Source organism: Chiloscyllium plagiosum, chromosome 2 (assembly GCF_004010195.1).
Source record: "Chiloscyllium plagiosum isolate BGI_BamShark_2017 chromosome 2, ASM401019v2, whole genome shotgun sequence".
NCBI classification, from domain to species: Eukaryota; Metazoa; Chordata; class Chondrichthyes; order Orectolobiformes; family Hemiscylliidae; genus Chiloscyllium; species Chiloscyllium plagiosum.
In genome coordinates this window covers 60,261,532-60,284,147 of record NC_057711.1, presented here as the reverse complement: position 1 = coordinate 60,284,147, position 22,616 = coordinate 60,261,532, and the positions used below count along the sequence as shown (strand labels likewise).

General features: G+C 40.2%; 1 protein-coding gene across 4 annotated transcripts in view; it reads right to left on the bottom strand.

Annotated features, from left to right (window-relative positions):
- fer (fer (fps/fes related) tyrosine kinase) overlaps positions 1–22,616 on the bottom strand; it is a 205,465-nt gene that overhangs the window by 16,236 nt on the left and 166,613 nt on the right. For all 4 annotated transcript variants that reach the window (XM_043710357.1, XM_043710364.1, XM_043710372.1 and 1 more), the window contains one exon: positions 21,651–21,774. In XM_043710357.1, the coding sequence (XP_043566292.1) occupies positions 21,651–21,774 (124 nt within the window). The remainder of the gene's footprint in view (positions 1–21,650; positions 21,775–22,616) is intronic.

Sequence of the window (22,616 nt, the reverse complement as noted above, 5' to 3'; positions counted from 1 at the left end):
GATATAAAACCTCCACCCACTTAGCAAAGACCCCACCCAACCCAAACTGTCCGGAGACATAAAAAAGACACGTGCTGGAAAAGCACAGCAGTTCAGACAGCATCTGAGGAGCAGGAAAATCAATGTTTTGGGCAAAAACCCTTCATCAGGAATAGAGCTCTGTCTTTTGCCCGAAACATTGATTTTCCTGCTCCTCGGATGCTGCCTGAACTGCTGTGCTTTTCCAGTACCACTCTAATCTAGAATCTGGTTTCCAGCATCTGCAGTCCTTGTTTTTACCCATAAAAAAGATACAGCTATTCCACCTGGCCAAATGCTTTTTCTGCATCTAAGGAAATCACCAATCCCTGAATCGATCGTTGCTGACACACTTGGACCACATTCAGCAACCTTCTAATATTATTAGAGGACCTATGGCCCCATATAAAGCCTGTCTGGTCCTCTTTAATAATACCTTTTCCAATATCAGCGCCAGGATCTTGGACAGAATCTTGAAATCTGAATTTAATAGAGAGATGGGCCTGTATGAGGCACAATCCTCAGGAACCTTCCTGTTCTTAAGAATTAAGGAAATATTAGCTTCTCTCAAAGATGGTGGTAGGCGTTCATGCATATAGGAGTGATTGTACATCTCCAACATTGGCCCTGACAGAATCCCTATAAACTCCTTATGAAACTCACCCGGGAGACCATCAGGGCCAGGCGCTTTCCCACTCTGAAGTTGCCTAGCTGCCTCCTGTATTTCCTGAACTGTCAAGGGGTCATTAAAGAGAGAGGCCTGTTCCAAGGTTATCCCTGGGAGGTCCAGGTTCTTAAAAAAAGACCTTCATTTTAGCTCTCCTGTCCTCAACCTTCAGACCGATACAATTCAGAGTAAAAGCTCCAAAAAGCCTCGTTAATGTTTTTAGCATCATACGCTGTCTCTGATTGCGGTAATGGATTGAGAAGCACGCTTTTTCCTAGTCAGGTACGCTAAATACTTCCCTGGCCAATACTCATATTCGAACAGCCTCTGTCTAGCAAAAGCAAGTTCTTTCTTTGCGTTTTGTGTCAGTATTGAATTCATGGCAGCCTGGAGGGCTGTGATCCGCTGTAGCTTAGTCATCGAAGGCCGCGCAAAATGTGCCACCTCGACAGCTTTCAACCACACCTCAAGTAGACGCTGCTGTTCCTCCTTCTGTCGTTTCCAGCTAGCCGAATAAGAAATAGCTAATCCCTAGCAAAGGCCTTAGCAGTCTCCCATAGCATGGACGGACTATTAGCCGTGCCAGAGTTGATAGTCAAGAATTCTTGAAACTCCTTCAAAACGTATTCCACAAATTTGCAATCCTTAAGGAGAAAAGGGTCCAACCGCCAGTGCCGCAAACCTAGCCCTTCACTGTCGGCTTAATCTCCAAATATAATGCCGCGTGATCAGAGATAGCTATATTTCCAATTTTAAAACCCATAATCGAATCCAGAAGGGCCGAGGGAGCCAGAAAGAGGTCAATCCACTTGTGACATTTATATGGGTTTGAAAAAATGAAGTCCCTGCCGGTAGGGTGAAGACATCTCCAAACATCCAACAGCCCCAACTCCTCGCATAAGTCAACCACCTGCTTGGCCTGCAAAGAAATAGTTGGGGACCCACAAGGCATCCTGTCCACTGTCGGATCCAAAAGACAATTAAAATTCCCCCCCCTATAATAATGTGCCGTGTTCCAAAAGCACTCAACTTAGAGAAAGCACTAATCAAAAATTTGAGAGGATGCACCGGAGACAGTAGACATTTAAAATGCCATATTCCTCCCCATGTATCAGGGCTTTGGTAAGTATCACAAACCATCCCTACTCATATAATGTGAACGCAGATTTTTCTGGATAAGTACCGCCACTCCCCTACTTTTAGTAGTAAAGAATGAAAAGAATACCCAGTCATAACCCCCTGTTGTAATTTCAGATGTTCCCATCATCAAGATGGGTTTCCTGCCAAAAAGCAATATCAACCCTTTCCCTCTTAAGGCTAGAAAGCACCTTTTTCTTTTTAACAGGCGAATGACTTCCCTTAATGTTCCAGGTACACCATTTAATAAGACACTTAGCCATATTCCCCTTTCAGATTCCCTTGAACCCCTGGTGGGGGGGGGGGGGGAGGGGAGGGGGGGGGACTGCTTACAAAGCGCCAAGCACAAGTAAATAAAGACTCAGAGTCGAAGGACTATATCCATAAAAAACTACCAAGAAAACCAACTATAAAACCTTCCCCCTGCCCATAGGGGGCACTCACCCTACCCATCCCTTCCTTCACAGCTCCTTCAAATGCAGACTGTGCCCCAGCCTTAGGCCAGAAAAAAAACAAGGAGATGATCCTTAAATCAACAGAAAAAAGACAAGGTCAGGGTGAGCACTCCAGCCATCCCTGTCACCCCTACTTGTTACTAAAGGAGAAACAGAACAAACAAAAAAAAGGGGAACAACAAAGAACATCCGCAAAATTTCCCAACAGAAAATCCAGTTATTAAAAAAAAGGAACAACTTATTCCAAGATTTTTTTTCCCCCTTTCCAAAAAAGAAATTATTAAGGAGAAAGAAAGGAATAAAAAAAAAGGAAAATATGGGGAAAGAAGGAAAAGAGAACAAATGTTAACCATATTCTTCAGGCCAGTCTGTCTATTTTAAAATGTCTATGAAGTTTTTAGCTTTATCCGCTGAGTCAAATTTATAAACTGAGTCCTCGTGGCTGAAACGGAGCACTGCGGGATATCTCATGAAGTACTTGATGCCCAGGTTCCTCAGCCTCTTTTAACTTCATCGAAGGACTTCCTCTTTTGAATTAAAGCTGAGAAATCCTGGAAAAACATGATTTTTGATCCATTGTATAGCAGTGCCTGCAGATCGTTTCCCAGTAATCTAGAAGCTTGTATCACCTTTTGCTTGTCCTTATATGAGTGGAAGTGCACTAGGACCCGGCAGGGGCGCTGCAACAGCCCTGACCTGTGCACTGTAACCCGTTAAGCCCTTTCAATCTGCAGCCTGCTGGACTTGATGTGAAGGCCCAAAAATGTCGGCAGCCAGCTTTTAAAGAAGCTCACTGGTTGCTCACCTTCAGGGAGCCCGACAATTCGGAGATTTATCCTCCGACCTTGATTTCTGAGGTCATCAATATGGTATCGCAAGGCCCGCACCTCTTGCTCCAGCACCTGAATCCGATTAGATGAGGACTCCATCACAGCTTCCGAAGCCTTAGTTCGACCCTCCACCTCCTCCAGCCGCTCCCCGAGTCTCTGGATCTCTTGCTCATGCTTCTGCAGCATGGATGCGATAGGTTGGACCTGGGCACGAATCTGCCCACGGATATCTTCAATGGCAGCCCCAACTTTCAAGGTAAGTCTCTCCATCACTGCAGCCAATTCCTGAGAGTCTGTCAGGTCCCCAGGGGGTTCAGGAGAGGCTACTGCTGCTGCAGTCTCTGGTATGTCTAGTGCTACAGAGGAGTGTCCTCCCTGCTGCAGTTTGCTCACTCCTTTTCCCTTTGGCATCCTTTTCACTCCCAAATATTAATAAATATGTGTTCTGTCAGGTTTTAAACTAATAATTCCACCACATAAGTTGGCCAGGGATGGCAAAAAACACCAGTACGCCTTGGTTATTAGGCAGAGTTGTCGACAGCAGTTCTACAGAATCGCCGCTATCTTGCCGAGTCCCATGTACAACTTTTAATTATAACCTACTTTGTGATTTCATGGCTTTGTACTTTGTAATTTTCTGTATCATTTTTACATTGTAAGCAACTTTTCACACTTTCATTACTTTAAACTAATTTGTTCCAAATACAGTATTCTCTGCTATAAAGTTGCAAAATACATCAAGCAGATAAAGTTCTAAACAAAGGTGTTTTGAGTTATTGAGGGATTTGTATCAATTAAGCAAAATCTCAGATGATTAATTCAAGGTATGAATTCAGGACACGACATCCCCCATTACAAAACAAATGGTCAAAAAAAATGTTTTGTTAACTCAGCAGTAAGTTACAAAATTCAGTTAAATGAGAAGTGAAGCGATAGTGAGCAGTGACAACTCCATTAGTGAATGACATGTTAAAAGACCAATCAGTACATAATGGGATATGATGCCAGTAAGATGACTGTAATAAAGAAACCAATCACAGGTTGTGCATACACTACCTAATCACTCCAAGATTGGCCATGTTCATACATTATCTGGGCAGTTAGGATTCTTATCATGAAACGTCTGGACCAGTGTTCAGAGAAAGGTCTGATAATGCTACAGGTTGTGGTTTGGAAAGGGGTAATAAAGTCTCCTTTTCAGTAGTTACATATATATAAAGAGAAAGAAGAGACAGCATTCCCGCCAACTGAAGATTTCCATTTCATCATGGAATAGCTAAATCCAGCGCCTGAGTACATCATTTCTGCTCCTTGGATGCTGCCTGACCTGCTGCGCTTTTCCAGCAACACATTTTTCAGCTACATCATTTCTGTTGTACTTGTTTTGCTAACTTAATAAATTGGTGAATCTTGTTAAGACACACTGGGAGAAACAGGTTTGAATTCATGACATCAGTACTGGATAAACAAGGAGCTGTTCCAATGGGACAGGCTTCATTCGAATCATGGTGGGACCATAGTCCTGGCAAATAGCATAACTAGAGCTTTGGATAGGACTGTAAACTAAAAGGGTGGGGCAAAGGGATTGGATCAGACTGCATGAAAAATTATGCAAGAAGGACAGGAGGCTCAGCAGAGGTTATTATGGTTTTTAGGACATGTAATAGGATAGAGTATATAGAAGGACTCAGGAATTTAACTTCCAGGTATAGCAGATAAGGAGGCAATTCTGAGAAGGGGGCAGCCAACATAGAACTGACAGCGCTGTATTGATATGCATGCAATATACAAAACAAGTTAAATGAGTTCGTAGTGCAGATTGAAATTGGCAAGTATTATGTTGTGAGTATCACAGACATTACTGCAAGAGAATCAGAGCTGGGAACTAAATATCTAAGGAAGGATACATGTCCTATTGAAAGTCAGGCAGATCGGCAGAGGGAGATGGGGTTGTCTTGTTAGTAAGACATCAAATTAAATCAATAGCAAGAAGCGATGTGGAGTTAGAAGGCATAGAATCTGTGTGGATAGAGTTGAGGAACGGCAAAGGGAAAAAACATCCTGATGGAAGTTGTGTCATAGTAGGTAGCAGTCAGGATGTGGGGAAGAAAATGAATCAGGAGACAGAAAAGGACACTTACAATAATCATGAGAAATTTCAAAATGCAAGTGGACTGGGAAAATCAGTTGAGGAATTGGATCTCCAGAAAAGGAATTTGTGTAATGTTTATGACCTTTTATTAAGAATAGTTTGTAGATAGCCCACTAGGAACAGGCAATTCTGGATTTGCTGATGTGCAATGAGATACCTTAAGGTGAAGGATCCCATGGGTCAATGACCATAATATGATAAAATTCACCCGGTAGTTTCAGAGGGAGAATGTAGAATCAGATGTAATGGTATTATAATTGATATTATAAAGTTGAAGGCATGTATTGTACCTTTAAGACCGGGAGAAAACGCTGTTCTGAACTGAGAGCTTACAAGCACCTGTGTATATGACAAGTTGGCAGTCCCGGAGTGTACTGGAAAATTGAAAATATGTAGCATTGGCTGTGAAATGGATACCTGAGTTTTGGTTGTTATTTTGAAAACAATTCAAATTTAACCAATTAGTTTAAATTATGCCCCAGGATACTAAAACACAATTAAGTTTGAATTTATTGTTTCGTCAACATTGAACCAATGAGATGATCCGATGTTCGGGACTATAACAATGCGGACATTTTGAAAATTAGTCAGAGAGCAACTGCCATAGAGACAGAAACTCCTGGAGAGCTAATTGCCCATCTAACATACTACTGTCAAAGAAATTAGAAAATACTCTCTTTCAAAGGAACCTTTTCATATGAAATATACTCGCAGTAAGAAAGAAGATCCCCCAGGGAGATCAGTAGCCAGAAGAATGAAGACACAGAAGACAATTACATTAAGTTAATGTAATTTTAATAAGTGTCTTATAGAGTTGTTATAGAGTTGGAGGCAAATAGTAAGCAGTTAAGAGAAAGGGGGCTTAGATTTGTGAATAGTTTTTGTTTAATGTTCACTTTTAGAGTTAGAAATTAAATTAATTTATTTTCTTTTAATAGTGGTATTTGGGAGTTCTCTGTCACTCATATTTTAACAGATTACAAGGAGAAGCAAGCTTTTCTGGTGTAAATAACAGAGGGGTTTGCCTCCACATCGTAACATTCAGTAAGGGTAACTACAAAGACATTAGGGATGAACTGGCCAGAGTAGATTGGAAGGGAAGTTGGAGCAGCAGCGGCTGGAGTTTCTAGGTGTAATTCAGTAGGCACAGCAGAAATGAATCCCAAGAAAGAAGAGACATGCTAAGGTAAGGACGAGGTAGCCACGGCTGACAAGGGAAGTCAGGGACAGCATAAAAGCAAAAGAAAAAGCATATAGTGTGGTGAAGATTATTAGGAAGCCAGAGGATTGGGAACCCTTTAAAATGTAGCAGAGGTCAACTTAAAAAAAGCAATAATTGGAGAGATGATGAAATATGAAAGTTAGCCAGCTAGAAATATAAACGAGGATTGCAAGAGGTTCTTTTGATAGTTGAAAAAATTCAAGATTGAGAAGTAATCTTCATGGTGAAAGGTAGGGCCTTAATGAGTGTAGTGGAACAGAGGGACCTTGGAGTTCAGGTGCATGGTTCTCTGAAAGTGGAGTCACAGATAGACAGGACAGTGAACGAGGCTTTTGGCACACTGGTCTTCAGTCAGGGCATTGAGTAAAAAAGTTGAGAAGTTATGTTGCAGTTATACAGGATGTTGGTGAGATCAGACTTGGAGTATTATGTTCAGTTTTGGTCACCTTGTTATAGGAAGAATGTTATTAAACTGGAAAGAGTGTAGAAGAAATTTACAAGGATATTGCCAGGACTCAATCGTCTGAGATACAGGGAGAGGTTGGACAAGCTAGGACTTACTTCTTTAGAAAATAGGACACTGGGAGGAATCTTGAAGTGTATAAGATCATTGATAAGATCATTGATCATTGAGAGGCATTGATAAGGTGAGTACACTCAATCTTTTTCACAGGGTTGGGAATCAAGGAGTAGAGGACATCTGCTTAAGGTTAGGGAGGAAAGAATAAAAAGAAACCTGAGGGGCAACTTGTTTATAGAGAGGGTGGTACACATATGAAATGAACTACCAGTGGAATTGGTTGAAGAGGGTACATTAACAACATTTAAAAGGCATTTGGACAAATACATGGATGGCAAAAGTTCAGAATGATATGGGAAAGTGCAGGGAAATAGGGTCAATGTGGATGGACATTTTGGTTGGCATGGCGAAAGTGAGGACTGCAGATGCTGGAGATCAGAGTCGAGATTAGAGTGGTGCTGGAAAAGAAATAATGAAGGGCTTTTGCCCGAAACATCGATTTTCCTGTTCCTTGGATGCTGCCTGACCTGCTGTGCTTTTCCAGAACTATTTTAATCTTGATTTTGTTTGGCATGGACCAGTTTGGCTGGAGGGCCTGTCTCCATGCTGTAGGAATCTATGATAGGATCGATATATGGCTGCTCAGGAATTTACCAAAGAATAACTAAATTCTTTAAAAGTAAGATGGTAATTATTCATCTGTAGTGCAGAGATTAAATATTGCTGAAAAAACAGAGACATGTTGTGAAAGCTTTTTGCCTTTCATTCACTGGGACAGCATGTCTTTTTCATAGCACTATGTACCATAGGCTGCTCTATAAAAGGAATACATATTTACATTCACCAAAAATCTTCGAAATGCCGTCTTCTCTTTTCTACCCCACAAAACTTAAAACAGCATCCTGAGGGTGACAGAGTGAGCCTATCAACAATTTGAATTTTTTTTTTAAATTAAGGTACTAAGAGGTAAATTCCAAACTTATTCAGACCAAGGTACGTGATCCAGTGTCAGCAATCCAACTGGATAAAAAATTGGCTTGATAGGAGGAGAATGGTGGTAGATGATTGTTGTTTAGACTGAAGGCTTGCGACCAGCAGTGTGCCAGAAGGATCTGTGCTGGATCCACTGTTGTTTGTCATTTATATAAACGATTTGGATGAGAATATAGAAGGGTTCGATTCGATGCTTGGGCGACTGTCCGTGTGGAGTTTGCACATTCTTTCAGTGGCTGCATAGCTTTCCTCCGGATTCCTCTCACTGTCCAAAAATGTGCAGATTAGGTGATTAGCCATTCTAAATTGCCCATCATGTCCAGGGATGTGAAGATTAGCTGGATTAGCCATGGGAAATGCAAGGTTACAGGGATACAATAGAGAGCCAGGTCTGGGTGGGATGCTCTTCGGAGGGTTGGTATAGACTCGGACCTGATGGCCAGCTTCCACACTGTAGGAATCCTATGGCTTGGACAGGTACATGATAGGAAAGTTTAGAGGGACATTGGCCAAACGCAGGCAAATGGGACTAGTTCAGTTTAGGAAACGGGGTTGGTATGGACATGTTGGGCCAAAGGGCTTGATTCCATACTTTATGACTCCACGACTTGAAGTGATTTTTTAGAAATATGTTAGGTCAACAATATATGGGAGACATTGGAAGCTGTGAGTTCTTGCCTATTTATTACCAGTCTTGTTTGGGGAAAACAGCATTTTTTTGTTACCATAGACTTGAAGTGATTTTTTAGAAATATGTTAGGTCAACAATATATGGGAGACATTGGAAGCTGTGAGTTCTTGCCTATTTATTTATTCCCCAGTCTTGTTTGGGGAAAACAGCATTTTTTTGTTACCATAGAAAGAGGAAACCTCTATATTCATACACCATCAGCTTTCTTTTCTTTACAGCACAGCTGAATTCCAATCCAATTCCTGACAACTGATTGTGTTTAAAATCTACATTAAGCTTGCACAGCTTCATGTGATTTGATTTCCTTTTAATAATGCCAGAATAATTAATGTGCAGGTTTAGTCAATGTCAAATTCTATTCCCTCCACCTCCTACACAAAGACGCAAATGCTCCTCCACAGTCTAATCTTATCCATGTTTTTTCTAACACTGAATATCATTTGTCAAATATTTTAGCTCAACCCCATTTACTGTCCATAAAGAGCAAACACTGGATATGAAAAACCTTTATTATATTTACCAAACATATAGTTAAGTGCCCAGTTGCCAGCTGTTATACTCAGGGCTGTGTGAATAATGATTAGATTGGTTTGAATCCTTTCAACCTACTTCAAAAGGAAAAGTACTTGAAATAAAACTCATTTATAGCTGTCAGTCATTCACTATTAATTATTACTAAGCAAAAATTAAATTTATGGAAAAATAAAGAATATTATAAAGGTAATTCAAATTTGTCATTTCCTTGGTCTCAAAAGTCTATCTTTTGCGTGTTATCCACTTAGACAATTACCACCTTTGCTCCTCTCAAAAATCTATTCATCACTGCATACTTCACATTTACCTTGTGATCTAATATACTAAAAAACTCTGGTGAAACTCGATGAACACTTCCAACACAGCAGCAAGTAACAAATCATTTCAGTTTCCCACAGAAGCAATGGACTGAATTCTAGTTTGAGCTTCAAGACCTTAGTGTCTGGCCAAGCATCAGGTCCTGAACTTGCACTTGCCATGGAACAGATTCAGCAAATTCACCATCGGGGATCTCCTAATTGGCCGCCTGTATTCCAATTAAGGATGGTGGGGTAGACTGCTGATGCTGCCAGCCTAATCAGAGGACTGATGTTCTGATATCTCAGAATCCACTATGAAAGTTGCTCCAAAATGCAGATACTGTCAGACAGGCAAGTAAAATTCAAATTTAGAGGCTGTAATGCAATATGCTTTATTGAGCAAGTGAACCCTTCTCCACAGGGATCACTGGGGAAGGGAGAGCTGTCATTTATCTCTAAATCCCCTCTTTGAGTCATGGCACTTCAGGTTCTGACGTACTAATTTATCAAGCTATTACACGGAAGCCACCTGCAGAAAGCCATCAAGATGCAGCTCCTTGTTATTTCACAGGCTCTCTCGGGTCTGTTCCCAACACACAGAGGGCTGGTAAAATTCAGCCCAATGTCATTTTGCCAAGAAGCAACACATCTCACTGTCAATTTGATGCAACACAGTGGGAATGAGGGCAGCCATATTCCCAACAGCATAGCAGCCCTCACTCGTTTTTATATATCACCATGTCTTTCGTAGTCCTGTGTTCAAAAGACTTTGCTCGGGTCCCAGTGAATTGATATGGTAATCTATAGCCAGGTTCCCATTACTGAACATAATAAGAACTGTGCCTTTGCTGTAATGGCGAGCCGAAAACAGGCTTCATCTACCTTCAGTAAAGACGCAACAGAAAGCATGAACACAAACACTTGGAAAGCTACCCACTCATCCCAGAAACTTCATGGCCCTATTTTTGGCCTAAGGAATGATGAATTTACGGTGAGAACCAGTCATGTTAAATCTCGAAAGATTGTTTATTAAAGATTTCATAAGACCATATGATGATCATTACTTTGTTTTTAATTGATATACAGTGAATTAAACAGAACACAGTTCAGGTCAGTCAGAAATTTATACTTTTTCATCGATCAATTATGTGTTGGGCAGCTAGAAAATCAACCTTTAAATACCATTAGGCCAGAATCACAGACAAGATCACAGCCACCATCCATCATCACTGCCGCTACTACCAATGCTTAGTAACAGTTCCCAGCACCACCCAGTTCTGGGTTTTCTGCAGTGCTCCAGCAAAGCAGGAGGAACAGCACCACATTTTCTGTTTAAACATTTTACAGTTTCAGAACTCAACACTGAGTTCAACATCTTCAGAGCACTGATACTATGATTACACACCCTTCCCAGCACAGCTAACCTATTTTCAAGTATTCACACCAGCCATTAACTCCTATGAAATTTGAGCTTGAATCCAATCAGCTAGGTTGGTTAATGAGCATTTCATTGGACAAAATCACTTATTATATATAACAATGTTGCATGAACATTTTCTTTTACAGATTGATTACCCTATAATCCCAATGTTGCTTTGTCTATGAAGTAAAATAAACTAAATGGGAGCCAAGGAAAGAAAAAATGTAACTGCAAATTTAACTTAAACAAAAGTAAATGATTGGTGAATGTTTTTAATGAACTTTAAGGATAGAATAAAGTAATACATTGCGATCAAAAAGTCTTTTTGCTGAACAAGTTGAAACATTTTAGTGAAAGGAAGATCCAGTTGGGTATTATATTGTGATAATATGCAACAAATCAATGATTTTCAAGAGATGGATGTAATCAACAAGTCTTAGACCGGAACTTCATTTAGAGAATAGTTACAGTGAATAAATTAGATTGGATTGATTCATGTATAAGCAAATATACATGTAGCAGCAGAAGTTGAAAACAGAATTAAGTTGAGTGATATTATTTCTGCAGTCAAGACAAATTGTTAGTTCAGAACTTTGGTCATTTAAATTTTATTATTAAAATTACTGGAGTGCATTGTGTTGCCAGTATCTAAAGTGTAACTGAAGCTGTAAATCATGAACAGCAGAATATAAATTACTGCAGACTTTAATACATTACCTAATTCATTAAAAATAACAACAAATGCAATAAATTTAAAATTCTGTTTTCCATTATGCTTGTTGGCTATATGCCTATATAATAGATATCCATATTTCTCCATTGGATTCTTAACATTTTTCTGTGAAGATTCCTACTGTGAATTAGCATGGCCAGCACTAGCAAAACATCAGAGTCAGAATTGGTTCGTATAATTTGATCTTTCCCAAATTAATTATTCAGAGCAATTAAAATGAAAAATCAATGATCTCTGGAAATCTTCACTAGATTTCATAAACAATGCAGGAATGTACACAACTAATTGTATTGTACTTGATAAGTGAAAAGACAAAATAATTCAAGGATAAAACTACATTTTAATTCCATCATCTAACACATCAATACCACCTGATAGATAAACAAAATCACTCTGCTCCATGGGCATCATTAATTAATCTCCCAAATTCTTTCAACCTTTTCTCAAAGCAATGTGGCCATGAAGAGCATACTTTTTATTTTTATTTTTGATATAATTCCTCAACCTCTTAACGGCTTTCAAATTTAAATCAGGTCTACCAACACCATTGTCTCTCCTCCAATATGCAGAACCTCATGGTTCTAATTCTTATCTATTCAAACGTCACGACTGCACCTACACCAGTGGCTTCTCTTCTCTCTCATTTGATGATGTCAAGAGTCCCCAAGGAGCTGGCCTATTCTTTGTTTTATACTGCTTCTCAAGAATTTCTCCAACAGTATCATGTAAACAATGTCAATGATTTACTCTCACTTAATTTCTGAAAATCCAGCTATCAGATTGCTTGTAGAACATATTGCCAAGAAGTGATTTTAACTGCTTCCTACATAATTCTGTTAATATTAAAGTCATAAATTTAGCCCTGATTGCAAATATTAATTCTACTGCACAAATAGAAAGTGCTGAAGAAACTTGGCACATCTGGCAGCATCAGAGGAGTATTGTAGAGAGAGAAGCAGAGTTAATATTTTGAGTCAAAGTGTGGCACTGGAAAAGCACAGCAGGTCAGGCAGCATCAGAGGAGCAGGAGAATCGACATTTCGGACATAAGTCCTTCATCATGAATGGGGAGGGGGGGAGCGAGCAAGGGGGCTGAAAGATAAACAGGAAGATGGGGGTGGAGCTGGAGCGAAGGTAGCTGGGAAGGCGGTAGGTAGATGGAGGTGGGAGAGGGTGATCGTGATAGGTCAGAGGGGAGGATGGAGGGAATAGGTGTGAAGGAAGATAGACAGGTTTGACAGTTCAAGAGGGTGGTGCCAAGTTGGAGGGTTGGATCTGGGATGAGGTGGGGAGAGGGGATTTGAGGAAACTTGTGAAATCAACGTTGAGGGTCCCAAGGCAGAAGATGAGGCTTTCTTCCTCCAAGCGTCAGGTGGCTTGGATTTGGCAGTGGAGGCGGCCGAGGACTCGCATGTCCTTGGCGGAGTGGAAGGGGGAGTTGAAGTGGTCAGCCACAAGTCAGTAGGGTTGTTTGGTGCGTGTGACCCAGAGACATTCCCTGAAACGTTCCACGAGTTGTTATCGAGAGCAATGGAGACAGTAGACGAGGTGCAAGAAAATTCTGCTGGATGTCGAAGGATCCTTTGGGGTCTTGGACAGAGGTGAGGGGGAAGGTATGAGCACAGGTTTTTCACCTCTTGCAGCATCAAGGGAAGGTACTGAGATTGAAGGGTGGGTTGGTGGGGTGAGGGGGCATAGACCCAACAAGGAAGTCATGGAAGGAGTGGTCTCTGCGGAATGTTGGCACGGGTGGGGAGGGAAATATATCTCTGGTGGTGGAGTCTGATTATAGGTGGCAGAAGTGGCAGAGGATAATGTGCTATATCCAGAAATTAGTGGGGTGGAAGGTGAGGACCGGGGTGAGAAGGTTGTGGGTTGGGGGGGGCCGGATTCCAGGGCGGAGGTGCGGGAAGTGGAGGAGATTCCAGAGGGCATTGTTGACCACATCGGGGGAAACTGTGATCCTTGAAATTGGAAGCCATCTAGGATGTCCTGGAGTGGAATTGTTTCTCCTGGGAGCAGATATGGTGTTTCATCTTTAATTATCCTGAATTGTTCAAACAATTTCAACCTACTTGCAGCACTTAACCGATTGTGGCATTACTTGTAAATTGAAATATAAACATACGATTTCACAGGGCGTGCTTGTTTCTGATAGCACTCATTTTATGAGGCAGGGAATCTTATGTCATATCTTAAATGGATCTTCATTCAGTTTTAAGCTCTAATCTGTTTTCCTGTGGTTTTAACTTTTATAATGAAGTATTACTAACATAGCTGTATCAAAAGCTTCTTGAATTTTCTCTCAAGTTTGATCACGTCTTGGTGTTGTTTGTTCTCATTAGTGGGCATGACTAATACACACACGTGTGTGACGTATTTACACACAATTGAGTATATCGTGAAAGAATAAAAAAAGTTCAGAACTGAAACGGATAAAGTTTGGGAAATCAAGGGATTTGGGCATCAGCATGAAAGTGAATTTGATATCGAGGACTGGATACAATCTTGTTCTTATGGTGCAGCAGTCTTGAGAACCCTTATAGCCCTCTCTGAATAATATTTCTTATTTTACATTATGATACACAATATAAAATCGTCATTACAACTTTGGTTCAAACATGGAAAATAGACCAGAATTTCAGAGATGAGCTTGAATGAAAGCTTTTGATATCAAATCAACATTTGACTAAGTGTGCCATCAAAGAATCCAAGCAAACCTAAGTCAATAAACATTAGAGGAATACGCTGCTGGTTGAAATCATAGCACAAATGTTGTGTTTGTAGGTGGTCAATCAGCTGTTGGATATCTGTGCAACAAGGCTCAATCATTTTTCTTTTTTGAGGGCTTCTTTTGAAGTTTCCTCAAGGGTTACTTTTTCATTCTCACTAAGTCTTTAGATGACACAGTCACAGACAATACCCTCATAATACGCATGTTGACATCTGGTGTATTAAGTTGTGCAGAAGCATAAACAATAGACAATAGGTGCAGGAGTAGGCCATTCTGCCCTTCGAACCTGCACCGCCATTCAATATGATCATGGCTGATCATCCTTAATCAGTATTCTGTTCCTGCCTTATCTCCATAACCCTTGATTCCACAATCCTTGAGAGCTCTATCCAACTCTTTCTTAAATGAATCCAGAGACTGGGCCTCCACTGCCCTCTGGGGCAGAGCATTCCACACAGCTACCACTCTCTGGGTTAAGAAGTTTCTCCTCATCTCTGTCCTAAATGGTCTACCCCATATTTTTAAGCTGTGTCCTCTGGTTCGGGCATTCACCCATCAGCTGAAACATGTATCCTGCCTCCAGAGTGTCCAATCCTTTAATAATCTCATATGTCTCAATCAGATCCCCTCTCAGTCTTCTAAACTCAAGGGTATACAAGCCCAGTCGCTCCAGTCTTTCAGTGTAAGGTAATCCCGCCATTCCAGGAATCGACCTCGTGAACCTACGCTGCACTCCCTCAATAGCCAGAATGTCTTTCCTCAAATTCGGAGACCAGAACTGCACACAGTACTCCAGGTGTGGTCTCACCAGGGCCCTGTACAGCTGCAGAAGAACCTCTTTGCTTCTATACTCAATCCCTCTTGTTATGAAGGCCAGCATGCTATTAGATTAGATTAGATTACTTACAGTGTGGAAACAGGCCCTTCGGCACAACAAGTCCACACCGATCCGCCGAAGCACAACCCACTCATTACCCTACATTTACCCCTTTACCTAACACTATGGGCAATTTAGCATGGCCAATTCACCTGACCTACACATCTTTGGAGTGTGGGAGGAAACCGGAGCACCCGGAGGAAACCCACGCAGACACGGGGAGATGTGCAAACTCCACACAGTCAGTTGCCTGAGTCGGGAATTGAACCCAGGTCTCTGGCGCTGTGAGGCAGCAGTGCTAACCACTGTGCAACCGTGCCGCTCAAGAATTAGCTATTAGCCTTCTTCACTACCTGCTGTACCTGCATGCTTATCTTCATTGACTGTCGTACAAGAACACCCAGATCTCTCTGAACTGCCCCTTTACCTAAATTGATTCCATTTAGGTAGTAATCCGCCTTCCTGTTCTTGCCACCAAAGTGGATAACCATACATTTATCCACATTAAACTGCATCTGCCATGCATCTGCCCACTCACTTAACTTGTCCAGGTCACCCTGTAATCTCCTAACATCCTCATCACATTTCACCCTGCCACCCAGCTTAGTATCATCAGCAAATTTGCTAATGTTATTACTAATACCATCTTCTATATCATAAACATATATTGTAAAAAGCTGTGGTCCTAGTACGGATCCCTGCGGTACCCCACTGGTCACTGCCTGCCATTCCGAAATGGAGCCGTTTATCATTACTCTTTGTTTCCTATCAGCCAACCAACTTTCAATCTATGTTAGTACTTTGCCCCCAATACCATGCGCCCTAACTTTGCTCACTAACCTATGTGGGACTTTATCAAAAGTCCAGGTACACTACATCTACTGAATGTCCCTCGTCCATCTTCATAGATACATCCTCAATGCACAAAGCATTCATTTCATCAACATCATAGCATTTCAACTGGTACAATATAAGTTTCAGCTTTAAAAAAAGTGTTTTTCTCAAAACAACAAATAACTGTACATACGAAAATTCATTACCTTGAACACACCTTCCCTAAATTGATGATATTATAGCAAATGTTCCATCACACATGCACAAAGACAGAAGATTTTAAATAGACAGTTATAAGCATACTGACTGCATCTTGGTTCTCAATCTCACATTTAAATTTAATACTCAGTGTTTATTACAACACAATTCACTGCATTTTTCCAAGTAATCTTGAACTTAAACTTGAGATTCCATATTATTTTGCAAGGATGGCATTAACTCCATGATTGAAAGTTAGTTTGGATTCTAGTTAGCTAGCTTTTGCTTTCTTGACAGGTTTGAAACTGTTCTCTCTCCTTAACAACTTCTATCTTTCCCAAAGTTCTCTGGCAAACGCTTTGTCCCTCCTCACAGCCTCCTTCTTATCCCTCACACCGCTCTTATAACTTGTTTCTCTCGACAGCTTCCACGCAACGTTATTTGTCTCACACTTTACAATCTTCTTCACGCCTCATACTTCCCTTGCAGACTCCTTATTCCCCTCCCCACGATCATTTATCTTAGCTGTCACCTTGATATTCATCACACAGTCCCCTCGATAGTGTCCTCACAACCCAGATACAACAACTTGCAGGTGTAAAAAGGGATGTGCAACTAGATGAATTAGTCATGGGAAATGCAAGCTTACAGAAATAGGGTGGGTTTGGATGGGATGCTTTTTGGAGGGTCAGTGTGGTCTCGATGTGCTGAATGGCCTGCTTTCAGGGATTCTACAAAAAGGCACTTCCAGCCTCAGCAAAGGATTCCCTTGTAAAAATCTCACTTTACTGAGCAGCTCTTTGTGACCCACTTCCCAGCCCTCAGTTCTCTGATCCCAGCTTCTTTTGCCCCAGCGCCTTTCTCAGTCACCCCAGCACTAACTCCAATTGCTCCTCTAAACTCAAGTTGTTTCTTTACCACATTTATTGCTGATATCAGCAGCAGCCTCAAGAGAAGAGGATTTAAGGAGCAACATTTCACCATTTCCTTCCATTTATTTGGAGAGGGTGGGGGAAACAGGAGGTACTTTTCTCTAATTGCCCTTGACAGTGAACTTTCCTGGGCGCTTTGGGAACATTTGGGGGCTGACCTTAGGTTTCTGTGCAGACATCTAAAATATTCTAGGCCTGTTGGAGGCTGAGGGGTTACCTGATAGAGGTCTTCTAATTTCCCACCTATCTTTGCACAATTGTATTTTCTTTGAGTTTGATTCTACCTTTGACTTTTTTTTGAAGTTCACCATGGATGGCAGTTCTGTCCCTTTAAAATGTCTTACTTGTTGAATGTATCTTTCTGAAATATCCCCTTAAATGTTTGCTACTGCATCTCTACTGACTTATCCCTTAACCTAATTTGCCAGTTTACTTTCATAAACTCTGCTCTCATAGTCTCATAACACTCTTTGTTTAAATTCAAAATTGGATAAAATTTTTGTATAAAAATCAATCACTAAGAGGTCAGTAATTAGTCCTATCTTGTTTGTCAAAATCAGGTCTAGTTTCAACTATTCTCCAATTTGTGTCATGACATGCTGGTCCTCAGCTAAATTATCTTTATTGAATTGAATTTTCCAGACTATATGCAACCTAAACTCCCAAGTGATAATTGCAGTACCCTTTTGACAAGCTCCCATTGTTTCGTCCTTGAAACTCTGTCATTCCATGTGATTACAGTTAGAGGGTTTACACACAAATCCCACAAGTGGCCTCTTGACTTTATCATTCCACATCTCTATCCAGACTGCTTCTCTATCCTGGTTACTTGAATTTAGGTCATTCCTCTGGATTTGCTGATACCTTCTTACTGGTGACTAGATCATACTTACTTATCCCAATTTGTACTACCAGGTCATTTGTTTTGCTTCAAATGCTACATAAATTCAAATAAGAACATAAGAGCTAGCATGAGTAGGCAATTCAGCCCATCAAGTTTGCACAACCATTGGAAAAGATCAACCATGTTCTCATTCCAGTATCAACTTCACTTTCCTACCCACTCCCCACAACCCTTTACCCTGTAGCTAATTAAAAATCTGTCCATTCACTCCTTAAATTTATTCAGTGGCCCGGTGTTCACTGCACTGTGAGGTAGTGAATCCATAGACTCATGATCCTTTGAAAAAAGTAATTTTTCTTCATCTCTTCTTTAAATCCACCACCCCCATAGTATGGAACTATATCTTTGTTTCCTAGATTTCTCCATAAGGGAAAATGTCCACTCTATGTCTGCTTTGTCAAATCCCTTTAGCATTTTATATACTTCAATTAAATCTCCTCTCATCCTTCTAAGTTCCAGTAAGTCACAATGTCTTTCACTATTTACGTAATCTCTCATTTTATCTGATTTGTTCTTAATTCTGTATTGTCTGTCCCTTTCTGCCATTGTCTGTTTATCATTTTCCACATTACTTCTTTCCCCTGTGCATTTCCCCCACTCTTAGATTCACCACAATGTCCCCAACATATGGGGAAGTAGGTCTGCTGTGTGATTTGTGAACGAGCAATCAACATTTTTAACATGGTATTTATTGTTCTTTTCTTTCACTTCTAATTCTCTTTCTGGTTCAAGTTGCTTCATCTACAAAGAATTCTTGTTAGTTCAGCTGAATTATAGACTAATATGCTTTGTCTTTCCTGCAATTTCTAAGGTTGTGTGCTTAACTCAATCGTTGCTGTCTTCCTAGTTCCTCCTTTTAATTTTAACCTAAACTTATCCACCAATTCTAATAATTCAGCCTTGACTTTTTTTTTTGCAAATCACCCAGGGAAAAGTCTTCAACCTTCAGCAAAGCCTTAGCCACTTCCAAAAAAATGTGACATAAAAATGCAGAAGCAAACTGATTTTTAAAAAAATACTTTTCTAATTATTCTTAGCCTGTTCCTTATTACATACTGACTACATGCAATATTCCATTGCAATTTTCCTTTTTTTGTTATATCCAAGATGGAATAAATGAACTGTTGTGCCAGTTACTTCTTAAGTCACAACATCAAACAAAAATATTATACCCAAGTTTCAATATGACCAATTGTATGCTTTTCCTATATATTGGATATAAAATGAATAGATGAATCAATTGGAGACTTTAGGGTTGGTTCTCACAACTTGTATGAAAACAAATGTTTACCCGCATCTTCAAAGTAAACCAAACCACATGCACACACACTTCAGGTAAGGGGGAAAAAAATGAATGTCTCTTTCTACACATTCAGTTTAAAATAGAAAAAAACATTTTCTAGCCAACGGTAATGTGTATAAAATATGCTCCAATAATGCTTTTCATTGCTTTTTTAAAAAGGTCAATCTGTGCATCTCCATATTCTTCCAAAGCCAAGTCCATAAAGATTAATAAATATGAACCATCTTCATAACAAAAATCAGTGAGTAGGAATAAACAGTTCATTCTTAGGATAGTAGGCTGTTACCAATAGGCACCATAGGATCAATGCTTGAACCATAGCTACTCACAATCTATGTAAATAATTTCTAAGTAGGGACCAACGTTATTATTCCTAATTTTATCAATGACCAAAATTAGGTGGAAATGTGACATAAAGATGATCCAAGGAGACTTCACAGAGATCTGGGGCGCCACAGTGGTTCAGTGGTTAGCACTGTTGCCTCACAGCACCAGGGACCTGGGTTCAATTCCAGCCTCGAGCGACTGTCTGTGTGGAGTTTGCACATTCTCCCTGTGTCTGCATGGGTTTCCTCCGGGTGCTCTGGATTCCTCCCACAGTCCAAAGATGTGCAGGTTAGGTGAATTGGCCATGCTAAATTGCCCATAGGGTTAGGTGCATTAGTCAGGGGAAATATAGGGAATGTGTCTGGGTGGGTTACTCTTCAGAGGGTGTGGATTAGTTGGGTCAAAGGGCCTGTTCTCACACTGTAGGGAATCCAATCATCTAACCTAATCTAAATTTGGACCAGCTCAGTGACTGGGCAACAGCATCACACATGGAATATGATCCAGGTATGCATTGACCATTTTGGATGAGAAAACAGAAGGGCCAAGTAAATAGGTGAGAGGTGGGAAGCTGTAAAGTCCAAATGGACAGGAGTGTCCTTGTTCATGAATCACAAAATACTAACATGCAGATGCAGCCCGGAAGGTAAATGCTATGTTGGCCTTTAGTGCATGGGGATTTGAGTGCAGGAATAAAGATGTCTTGTGCAACTGCAAAAACCCTTGGTGAGACTGCACCTTGAGTACTGTGTATAATTTTGGTTTCTTTATCCAAGGAAGAATATATTTATCAAAGTAGGAGTACAGAGGATCACAAGACTAATTCATGGGATGGTGGAACTGTCTTCTGAGGAGAGATTCAAGAAACTGAGCCTTCATTCTCTAGTTACAAAGGATGAGAGGTGATCACACTAAAACTTACAACAAAAATTGTACAAGACATGACTTGGTAGATATCTATTGGAAATGTTGCATGGCCAGTTAGTCTAGAACCAGAGGTAGAGTTCTGGAATTAGGGGTAAGCCATTTAGATGAAGAGTAAGTTATTTACTCAACAAGTGGCAAATCTTTGGAATTCCCTGCATTAGAGACCTGTGGAAGCTCAATTATTGGCAAGTCAGAAGTTAATAAATTTTAGGATACTAATGGTATCATGAGATATAGGTAAAGTGGAGATAAACGGCAAAGAGATAGATGATCAGTCATGATCTGTTCAAATGACAAAAAAGGTTTTATGTGCAGAACACCCTACTCCTCTATTATGCTGGAGATTTGAAATGTGTCATCTTTCATTACCAGTAGCATTATCCTATGGCCCTGAATGGGTCTACTCCCATTCGTTTTCATTTTACTCATGTGAATTTAAAATGTTTTATTATCTTGTTGTATAGTCCTTGATGCGTTGAATTCATAGTTTTTCTTTCCTCCTAAAACAATACTATCCATATTAAAATATGCTTTATGATATCAATATTATCCTTTTATATTATATGTTTTGGTTTCCCAGTTCTATTGCAGATACAGCAATCAGAAATTAAACTTCTTGGCTGTCAAAAAGTAACAGAGAAACATTTGAATACAGTGGGGACACAGATCACACTATTAGATATAGCAGGCAAACAGGAGAAAGTGAGGTCTGCAGATGCTGGAGATCAGAGCTGAAAATGTGTTGCTGGAAAAGCGCAGCAGGTCAGGCAGCATCCAGGAACAGGAGAATCGACGTTTCGGGCATAAGCCCTTCTAGCAGGCAAACAGCCAAAAAATTGGATGCATTGTGAAGTACAGTTTCTGCAACAGCCAAAAATTCTCTGTAAATAAAATCACATGAAATTGGAAAGGCCTGCAGATGAAATGGGAATATTTTCCTCACCTGTGAATACAGTTCTTTCCTTCGAGATAAGCCATACCAGCAGCAGCATCCAAAGACATCTTCACAAGTTGCTTCATCTTTAATTCATCTTTCTTCTTCCGTAAAAATGAAAGGAAATCACCACCTGGATGTAACACAAGATAAAATGATGGAATGATGTCACAACAATTTACCTATTTTTAGAAAGGAATGCCTATTATTATGACCCCAGCTACTGTTATTACTGAGGACAAAGTAAATCCCAGACTCAAATCTGGCTTGATAGATCATATTTTGTTTTCTTGGTTTTATTAAGGTAGTCTTTCATGATAACACAAACATGCAATGCTGCCGGTTCAGTTCTGACAATAAAACTGAAGTTTATTATGCAAAATAATAGAAAGAAAAAAATAAACCAAACTATTTACATATTGCAGATGTTTAAAAGATTTAGAAACACACAGTACAATACAATCCCATTCATCCCATAACCCTCCTTAACAGTACTCATAGAGAGAACTCCCTTCCATTTCCCATCTGTAGGCTTAATTTAACTCTAACTACAATGCCCAACCTTTGTAACTAATAGCCTTTTCCTGGAGGCTTCATACAACTAGGCTTATACTTTTTCAGCTTCCCACCTGGAATCTTTATACTCTTCACTTTGAGGAAAGCTCTTTCATAATAGCCCTAAATCACCTTATCAGCAGGAACTGTTTTACACATCAAGCTTCAGTCAAGAGTTTACCAAAACTGTCCAACAGAAGCTAAAAAGCTTTTTGTCCCATCCCAGCAAGATATGGGTCTTTCCCCTAAACAAAAAAAGTCCAGAATTTTCTGTCTGACGGCCAAATGCAAAATACTTTTATTTTGTTCGCTCTCATAATGTAAGCAAATCTGTTACTTTGCAGTAAGTCTCTCTCCAATACTGTTTGGTAAACTAAATCTTATGGCTATAAAAATACTTACAATTTAATCATTAAATCT